General features: G+C 41.6%; 1 protein-coding gene across 1 annotated transcript in view; it reads right to left on the bottom strand.

Annotated features, from left to right (window-relative positions):
- Esr2 (estrogen receptor 2) overlaps positions 1–9947 on the bottom strand; it is an 87940-nt gene that overhangs the window by 37165 nt on the left and 40828 nt on the right. Inside the window, exon 8 of the mRNA XM_008850486.2 lies at positions 5977–6110. Coding sequence (XP_008848708.1) covers positions 5977–6110 — 134 coding nt within the window. The remainder of the gene's footprint in view (positions 1–5976; positions 6111–9947) is intronic.

The following is a 9947-nucleotide window of genomic DNA, read 5'->3' as shown; positions in this document are numbered from 1 at the left end:
ATCCCCCACCACATGTAAATAAAGCATACTATGAGCACCTATCAGCTGAAGCTTTGGCTGCTGCCTCCACACTACATTTTCCCTAACCCCCACTGAATAAATGGAGCTGTATCACTGAACCTGCCTTCCCGGAAGGGCTTTCTTCCATCAGTGCTCACTGGCCGTCCTGACCCCACTCGTCACTTCTGCTCCCCCTGTCCTCATGGACCAGTGGCCAACAACCCACGAGGAGAGGGAGAGACCCCACAGACTGTGACTAGCAATAATCAGATATATAGAGATTAGAAATGCCTTGTGCATCTTAGTGTCAATTGTATTAAAAATGAATTTTTCTGTATGAAATTGTGTATTTTAATAATGAAATTGAGATCTTTTTTAAAGTTTAAAACCTCATTTAATTTTATGTCTTATAGGGTTTATACTGAGTACAATATTGTATAACCGTATTACTTCAACTGTAAACCTAAAAATTTACAGCCAATTTTGAAAAAGATGCATCTTAGCTCAGAAAATCGTTATTGACTATGTCAATGCTGTTGTAATGAAATGCTTCTTCTACGTAAAAATAAATAAAACAATAAAACAATAAATAAAGCAATAAAACAATAAAACAATAAATAAATAATAAATGAAAAATGATTCCTTTAGTTTTAAGCAATTTGATGATGTTCCATCCTGCTGTGACTCTGTTTCTTGTGCTGGGGCTTCATGGAGTGTCCTGGAAACTGTGCTTACAGTTTCAATAAACCCAGAACATTTCCAACCATGTTTCTTCAGGAATTTTTCTCCCTTCCTTCCCTTCTGAGACCTTCCGTTTCTTCATAGTAACAGCCGCAGCTGACTTGCTCATGCGCTGTTAGTGTCTTCACATTCGTTGACTTTTTCTGCTTGTCGACTACCACACAAGTCCCAGTTTGACAGTTTCTGCTTCAAGTCCATTTTGTGCATGTTTTATACTTTCTGTGTCCCCACCATGTCCTGCTCATGTGTTCCATATGGAACATGCTGTCATGACAGCACTGTATACTGTTTCTTTCATCCATTTTATCCTGCAGTTTTCCCCCTCACTAGAGAACACGATTATTTTTTCTTTCTTTGCATGCTTATGGTTTTCGATTACTTGTTTTAGGTATTGTGGCTTTTACCTTTTGAGCGCTGGATAGCATTAAGTTCTTTTTGTTTATTACTGGGGAGTTTTGCTTTATTGTTGTTTTTTCCTGTCTGTATTTGCATTGGGGGGGAGGTGCTGGAGATCAAACTCAGGGCCTCCTACATGCTGGGCAAGCACTCTACCAACCGAGCTACACGCCCCCGCCCCAGCCCTTGCTGGTTTGGTTTGTAGTGCTGAAGTCAGAAATCTAGACCTTGTGCATGTTATATAAGAATTCCTATAAATATTCTTGAATTTTCTGCTTACTTTGTTAAATTACTTCACAGTATTTGGAGGATTCGGGCTTGCTTTTAACCCCATTATTATAGCAACAGTCTTCTGAGTACTATAGCCAATGTCCAAGACATTATAAAGTTTTTCCCACTGTCTGGTGAGAACATGAAGTGTTTCTCAACCTGTGTGAACTTCAGAGATCCTTTCCCCTGCACTCACGTAGCAGCTTTTTTAAAGTGAGCAGATGAGCACTCAGCTGAAGCCTTGAAGAGGGGTACGGTACCTACAGACCCCTGAGGAGTTGTGTGCAGCCCTTTTCCTGTCAAGTACTCTCCCCTGTACTAGCTGCCTTGGCTACCCAATTCCAGGAAACTGATTTCCATTTGGGTTTGTCCTTGCAACAGTTAATTGTCGAAGGCAACTTAAGTGGAATAAGGGATACCCAGAGAGGTAGCGAGTAAAGCATTGTTTCTGGGTATGTCTGTGAGATGTTTCTGGAACAAACCATCATTGAATTAGGAGGCTGAGCAAGATGATCTGCCCTCAACCAATGTGAATGAGGATCATCCTGATGAGAGAAGGCAGAGATTTAAAAAAAGGCAGAGGAAGAGTGAATTCTCTTTTCCCTTCTTCCTGTCCCTTGTCGCTCTTGGTCTCCATCTCCTGGAGTTGGGATGCTCCTCTTCTCCTGCCCTTGGACACTGGGACATATGCCAGTAGTCCCCTCATTTCTCAGGCTTTTTGCTTTGGGCAGAGAGGATTGCACTGTCCGCTCCCATGGTTCTTGGGCCTTTGCATTCAGACTGAGCCAGGCCACTGGCATCCCAGGGTCTCCCTCCAGTGTGTGGATAGTGTACCATGAGACTTCTCAGCTGTCAACCTTCATGCTAAATCCCTCGTCCTCTATCTATATCCAATATCTATCTTCATCCATCACATTGCTTGTTTTTCTGTAAAAACTGACTCTAGGCAGCAAACAGGACAATCAAAGTCTCACCTTGTCTGTCTTTTCTCTAGATCACAGTCCTGTGTGGTGTTTTACTCCAATGTCTGTTTTACATCTATTCAGTCTGGTCTTTTTGACTATTATTTAGTGTTGGGGGATAGAGTCTGTACCTACTTTGTTTTGCTTTTGTTGGTTTGTGTTTTTGTTTTGCTTGTTTTTTTAAAAAATTGCCACAAATAATCCAGAAGAGAAAGGCCTGTTCTGGCAAATTCTTCAAGCTAGCATAACGCTCACCTCTTCCAACAGCAGAATTGTTCATCAGAAACAGACTGCAATCCCCACAGCCGTGTCACATGGAGTACCTCCATTCGCTGTGACTACCAAGCAAGCAACTCTCTGTAAAGTTTTTATTTATTTATTATTTATTTATTTATTTATTTATATTTTATGTGGATGAATGTTTTGTATGGACGTATGCAAGTGCACCTATGCATGCAATGCCCACAGAGGTTAGAAGAGGGCATTGGATTTCCCCACCCCTTGAAATGAAGTTACAGACAGCTGTTAGCCACTATGTGGGTGATGGGAACCAAACATGGGTCCTCTGCAAGAGCAGCTGGTGCTCTTAACTGCTGAGTCATCTCTCCAGCCTCTCTGCAACTATTTCTAAAATTTGGATTTACCATAAACAAATTTGAATGATCTGTCAGGCGTGGTAATCACATCCTGTGCCCCTTGCTGTCTGTGATGCTCCCAAGCTCTCACAGATGCTGCAGAAGGAAGGCTGGAGCCTCATCTGCACAGATGCTGCTTTGAGTTTTGACAATAGCACAAGCTGACGTCAAGGAGGCTCAAATGGCTGTGCAGAGCCATGTCAAACAGAAGGCTTCTCACTGTAAAGTGTTGTGACAACAAACTGCTTTCCAAGCAGCACTTGGCAGCTCAGAAAGAATTCTAGATTCTCCCAGAAAGTAGGACGAGACCCATAATCTGGCATTGGATGGCCTCCACTAATGAGGTTTTTAAGCAAACAGCTCCCCCATAACAAAGACAGAAGTGGGGTCATCCTCTGCAGGCAGATTGAAAATGTCCTGGCTGGACATTTCCTACATAGACATCTAGTTAATTATCAGTGGAAGCAGCGCTCTCGCTATTTTGTAAAAGGTGAGCTGTAACCATAAACAGCAGGGTGTGTTGAGTCAGGGAAATGCCTATTAGGCAGGGAGGTCAGATGGTGGCCCAACTAGAAGTACTGTGGTAGTCAGCATTCTCTAGAGGAACAGATCCAAGATGATGAATGTATATGTCAAAAGAATTTATTGGGGCTGGAGAGATGGCTCAGTGGTTAAGAGCACTGACTGCTCTTGCAGAGGACCAGGTTCGATTCCCAGCACCCACAGGGCGGCTACGAACCATCCTTAACTCCAGTTCCAGGGGAATCCAAAGCCCTCTTCTGACCTCTGTGGCATTGCACGACACGGGTGCACTCACATAGATGCAGGCAATACACTCATACACATAAAATAAAAATAATAAATAAAATATAAAAAAGGAATTTATTAAATTAGCTTATATTGTCTCACGCCTGAGGCTAGGAGGGTGCCTCAGCAGTCAGAGCCGTCTTACAGTGGGGTTCTCACACAGGAGAGGCCAAGAACCCGGTAGTTGCTTAGTCCATGAGGCTGGGTGTCTCAGCAGTCCCAATCTGGCACTGAAAACCTGGAAATTTCCTGGAGAGTCTCTTGTCCTTAATCAGTGATGGATCCTGGAAATGCTGGCTGTGAGATCGGCGAAGGAATCGGCCACAACAGCAGGGAAGAGCAGCTCAGTGGTGAGAGGGCAGGCCAAGGGAGCAAAAGGCCAATCATCTTCCTTCTGCCCTGCCTTTTATCTGGGCTGCTAACAGAAGGTGCTGCCCACAGATGAGGTGGGTCTTCCTACATCAGTTAAGGCAACCAGGACAATTCCTCAGCTGTGACTCCCTGCTCAGGTGATTCTAATTTATGCAAAGTTGACATCGAGACCAACCATCACAGTACCCAAGGTTGTCTTTAGGGTCTCTGGTCCTTCAGATTCCTCCTCCATCCCTCCTCACCCTTTTCTTCAATCCCTAGCCCACTCCCCACTCTAGACCCAACCACTGCCCAGACAGCATGCTATGCTCTCTTCCAGTCTCTTCCAGTCCACAAGGAGGTGACAGAAACAAAAAGTAAGCATTCAGGAACTCTTGCAGCCACTGACAGTATTTTTAAGTCAGCTGGATGTGGTAATAATATTATAAACCAGGCTTGTATTTTCATAGTAATTTATTGTTGTTATATTGGCTTGGGGCTGTGTACACAATTACCTGTGGGAGAGCACTTACCTAGCATGAGCTCTAGTCTGATCACCAGTTCCACAAAATCCCTCAAAAAGCCCTGCGTATGCCCACCATTTTGTCATTCACTAAACAATAAAGTATAACGACTATGTACCCAGCATTCACATTGGGTGAGGTATTAGAAGTAACCTGGTGGTGGTTTCAAGAATGTAAGAGAATATACATGGGATATTTGTGAATACAACTCCATTTTATATGAGACACTTTAGCATCCATTGATTTGGGTCCTGGAATAGATACCCATGGATACTGATGGGGGTAGAGGAGGGAAGGAGGAAGGGAGGGAGGGAGAGAGGGAAAAGAAAGACCTCTATTATCTATGGTCACCAAAGTCATGCTGGTTATCTGTTAAAGGGGTACCCCTGGTGATTGGTATTATCTTCCTTGTATGGTTTTCTTCTGTTTAAATATTCTCAATTACCACATATTGTTTACATAAGGAAAAAAAAAAACAAGAAAACTGAAACATCCACTTATCTCAGCCATTTCCTTCATATGTCCTATCTCTGAAGTCAGGCCCCTTCCCTTGTTGCTGACATACCACATTTGTTCAGGCTCCTGCCATCTTAAGGACACCTTTGCCTCAGTCTCTTCTCACCCCAGTCAATCCTCCCCATGAAAGTGGGTGTGGCCTTCTGTAACACACATCTGTGCCCAGACACTCCCCCACACTCCCCACGTGAACTGTTCCATGCCTGCCCTGTGCCCAAGGCAGCCATTTGCAAACCTCGGCATTGTGTTCTGCAGCCCTACCCCCCACCCCCGACTGCTCTCCTGCAGAACTGTGTGTATACCTCATTACAGCACCAAGATCATGATTTTTTCGTACTTTGCTTTCTCTCCCGACAGCATAAGCTACTTAAGGACAGGACTGTGACCCAAGTGAATTTACTGAACAAATGAATAAAATAATCTAAAATACTGATACAGATAACACATGTCAACCATGTAAAATGCCTGTGTCTGGCCTGAAGAAAGGTGAAAGGTAAATACTTCATAATTCATTCTTTTTCAGCAAGTTGCCAAAGCCGCTTTATAAATCAACTGCCAACAGCTCACCTAATGAATAACTTATATTCAAGTTACTGAAAGCTAACTATAGTCTAAATCCCCAGAAAAAAAAAAATAAATAAAAATGGAGACATCAGAAAGGAAGCCATTGTCCTCTTTGAAAATAAAACAGAGGTTGAATACTGTCTGTAATACCACACCAGTTCTGTAATCTCCCCCCAGCAAAGCACGCAGTCCAGCTCTGTGGTTACTTACTGGAGTTGAGGAGGATCATGGCCTTGACACAGAGATATTCTTTGTGCTGGAGTTTTAACTCACGAAACCTTGAAGTCGTTGCCAGGAGCATGTCAAAGATTTCCAGAATTCCTTCTACGCATTTCCCCTCATCCCTACAAAAGTCCATTTGGGAATTTAAGGAACACACAGCATTAGGCAACCATCAAAAACATTAAGGAGCATTTTCTTTTCAATCTTAAAGTTCATTTTACACATACATGCATACATGCACACATACATACATACATACATACATAATAACAAGTATTAGTAAGATCACACCTATCAATAGGCAGTCACTAGAACTGTCTGCATTTAAAGAACACATTGTGTCCCAGGGTTTAGGCTCAGTGGTAGATTACTTGCCTTGTATTCAGAGGGCCCTGGATTAAATTCTCAGCATTGGAAAAAGAAAAGACACAGGGCGTTTCCTTAAAAAAATGTAAACAATTTTTTCAGGCAAAAGTGTGGACTGGGGCCACATGCTTCCTTCTACCTCTTCACCAAGTGAGTTCTTGAAGGAATACCACTCCTGTGGATTACTGTCCACACCAAACCAAAGCACTCACCAGCCCTAGCTAGAAATGACATATCTCATTAAACTGGGAGATTCCACACTCCCATCAGGAAGTACTGATAAGGAAGACCGAGTGTCACAGAAGCAAATATTCCTAGAAAAACAAACTCTCATATCTTCATATGTGGGGCTGAACTCTCACTTCCTCGGGGTCATTTAGAAACTGGTTTAGGGACTAAGACTTTTAAATGACATCTGAAAAAAGCAAACACAACACACAAAGAAATTAGAACTGAAGGCAGGTTAGTCAGGGAAAGAAGGCAGACACAGGAATGTGGAAAGTTTTTACTTTAACTTGCTAACATTTCGTTGTTTTTGTTTTGTTTTTGTTGTTGAGACACTAGCCCAAGCTAGCCTTGAACTCCTGATCTTCCTGCCTCTACCCCGAAGTGTTGAAATTACAGATGTGTCCCACTACACTCTGCCTGAAGAGTGTTTTTAAACAAAGGTCTCAGACAAACTTTGAACCATATAATCAAAATTCTTTTAAGCATTCCTTATAGGAATGAATTGTTAAGTATACCTTTGAAAGAAATTATTATACTTGATTTGGAAAACACTGGCTTTTATTCACTCTAGCCAGACGTTTTATTCCGCCTTACTGCTCTCAAAAAATGTCTGTTCTTAGTTACTGAGTAATTGGAGTTCTTTGACTAGCAATTAGATGACTTTGCCACGAAATCCTCCCAGGTCCTGAAAGCCTAGAGTATACCATGGTGCTCGGGGGGTGTCTGTGGGTTTTGCTCTTAATCTCTTACCAACCGTAAAGCAAGCCTGAAGCCACAGAACTGGCTGCTCCCTGTCTCCTTCTCCCAACCCCAAGCCAGGACATTTCTAGTAACCATGGGATTTTGGGGTAAGAGTCGTATCAGCTGACACCCCTGTAAGGTGTTTAGCTAGGACAGCAACTCCCCAGGATCCTGCATTCCACAGCATTTATAATCTCAAAGACCCACCAACATAGAGCTACAAGCATGTGAACTGTTCACTGGCAGATCAACAGGGGAAATTCTGCAAGCAGTTGCATCTTTCTACAAGTGCACAGGTTAAGTGACAAAACAGCAGTGTCCCCTAGAAGTCATTTACAAGGAAAGCCCATTTAGAAGAAATAAAGGCCTAGACAAAATCTGTACAATACCCTCCTACACCCTAACGTCACACCTCCCCTAGCCACCTCCTCAGCTCTGGGTTCCAGTAAGCATGACTGAGGCCCTGAACACAGCAGGTGCACAGGAAACACTTGTTCACTGAATGCCCCTCATACCAAATCAGCACAGCACACTGCATTAAAAAAATTATTTGAAATTGTAACTGTTGAGCATCTTTAGGACATTTAATGCCCAGAACTTGATCTCAGAATATCACTAAGGGGAAAAAATATGCACCAACTCTTACATTGAGGTTTTTATTTTGTTTTGTTTATTTTGTTTTTTTTTTTTAAAGACAGGTTCTAGTTATGTAGCCCAGGCTAGGCAAGCAAGGCTTCAACTTGTTACCCCTTCTGTCAATGCATCCCCAGGAGTAGGAACACAGGTGTGGACCACCACCCCCAGATATGCATTGATGGTTTATTGCTTTGATTCATTATTCTTCCATAAGATTTAAAGTCAGAAGTAGGACTATACAAGGTTGTGTAACACACACACTCCCAAAAAAGGATAAAGAGACTCAGCTGAAATTCTATTTTCCAAAAGTTGCCACCTTGACAAAAAAAACAAAAAACTAATTCCTCCTTAAAAAACATTCCATATAGCCAGGTGTGGTGCACACGCCTTCAATCCCAGCACTTGGGAGGCAGAGGCAGGCGGATCTCTGTGAGTTCAAGGCCAGCATGGTCTACACAGTGAGTTTCAGGACATCTGGGGGCTACAGGGAAACCTTGTCTCAAAAAAAGACAAAAAAAAAAAAATCCCATATAATGAAATTCATATTTTTTATATTTTTATTCCTAATTTTAAAATGGAGGGAGAGTTTAGAGATTGGGGTATCTGAAGCCTTGATAAACACTGTGATTTTAAATAATCTACACGTGTACGTCATAGAAAAAGTGGAAGTCTAAACAATCCTGAAAAACAAGGCCTGACTGTTGTCTTTCATTCGAGGGGTGGCAAGCTTTGAATATTTTTATTCCTGTCACAGGCTATAGAAACCAAGTGCATTTTTAGAAAGCAAAAGAGGCATATAGGTACATAAAGCATACCTCCTAAGTGACAGCCTAAGAACGTTCTACAGTGAGAGCAGCCACACAGAATGAAGTGAGGAAGGATGTCAGCAAACTGATAAGATTCAAGCCATTTGTTTTGTAATTAGGGACTGAAACCGAGTCATGAATAAGAAATTATGACAGGATTTACTTAATTTTAAAAAGTTAGAGAATATATGATTTGAATGTCAGAATACTGACACAATATACCAAACAACCTATTTGTAGAAATATGCTTTTATACACCATATGTCCATAAGCTAGTGCCAAATAAAATTAAATTAGTAAGTAAATGTGGAATAACTTATTATTTGATAATTGCTTTTTCATAAAAGAAAAATATCCTGTTTGATACAATGACAAAATTTTTAAGGAGTAGACTATTTTCTACTTATAGCTGCATTGACTGGTTTGCAGACTACTTTACGTCTGTAGATATGGCAACTGGACAAAGGTAAAGGGCCCATTTTAAGACTTAGCACATGGAAAGGCTTCATAAATATTGCACTGAAGTGAAATTACCTAGGTAGAGAAGGTAAATTAAAATTTAGGAGTAGAGACAGTGTGTGAAGCAGAGACAGGAGAAGTTCTGTGAACCTGAGGCCAGCCTGGTCTACATGGCAAGTTCCAGGCAAGGCTACATAATAAGATCCAGTTTCAAAAAAAAAAAAAAAAAAAAAGTAAAATTAAGGAGTGGAAGTGCAGTTTTCCTCAAGAAAAAAATAGCATAAATAATGAATAGGAGAATATGAATACAGCTCAGGAAGTACATTCATAATCACATGAGTCCAAGGAACCCTTCTGAATGTCCACAATGGAATCCAAACCCAGGTCCAAACCCTGATCCTTCAATAACATAGTAACTGTAGACAGTTTCCTGTTGATGCTAAGGACAAAAAATGTCTCAGAATTTCTTTCCCTCTGACTTTGAATAAGCAGTTCCTTTAAAAAAAAAATACCTATTGCATTGTTTCAGGTCACCAAGGCTGGCCCGAAACTCACTATATCACTATAAAGCCAAGGCTGACCTTGAACTCCTGATCTCCTGCCCCTGTCTCCCAAATGCTGCCTTACAGGGATGTGCCACCACACCTAACTTAAAAACATACTGGTATTTCTTATATAAGAGAATTACTACATCTTAGACTTGAAATTCTAGGCTTCGCAAAG

The sequence above is a fragment of the Nannospalax galili genome, unplaced genomic scaffold, assembly GCF_000622305.1.
Source record: "Nannospalax galili isolate Female #2095 unplaced genomic scaffold, S.galili_v1.0 scaffold144, whole genome shotgun sequence".
In the NCBI taxonomy this organism is placed as follows: Eukaryota; Metazoa; Chordata; class Mammalia; order Rodentia; family Spalacidae; genus Nannospalax; species Nannospalax galili.
Note: the sequence above shows the minus strand (reverse complement) of the source record. Positions and strands in the feature narration are given on the sequence as shown.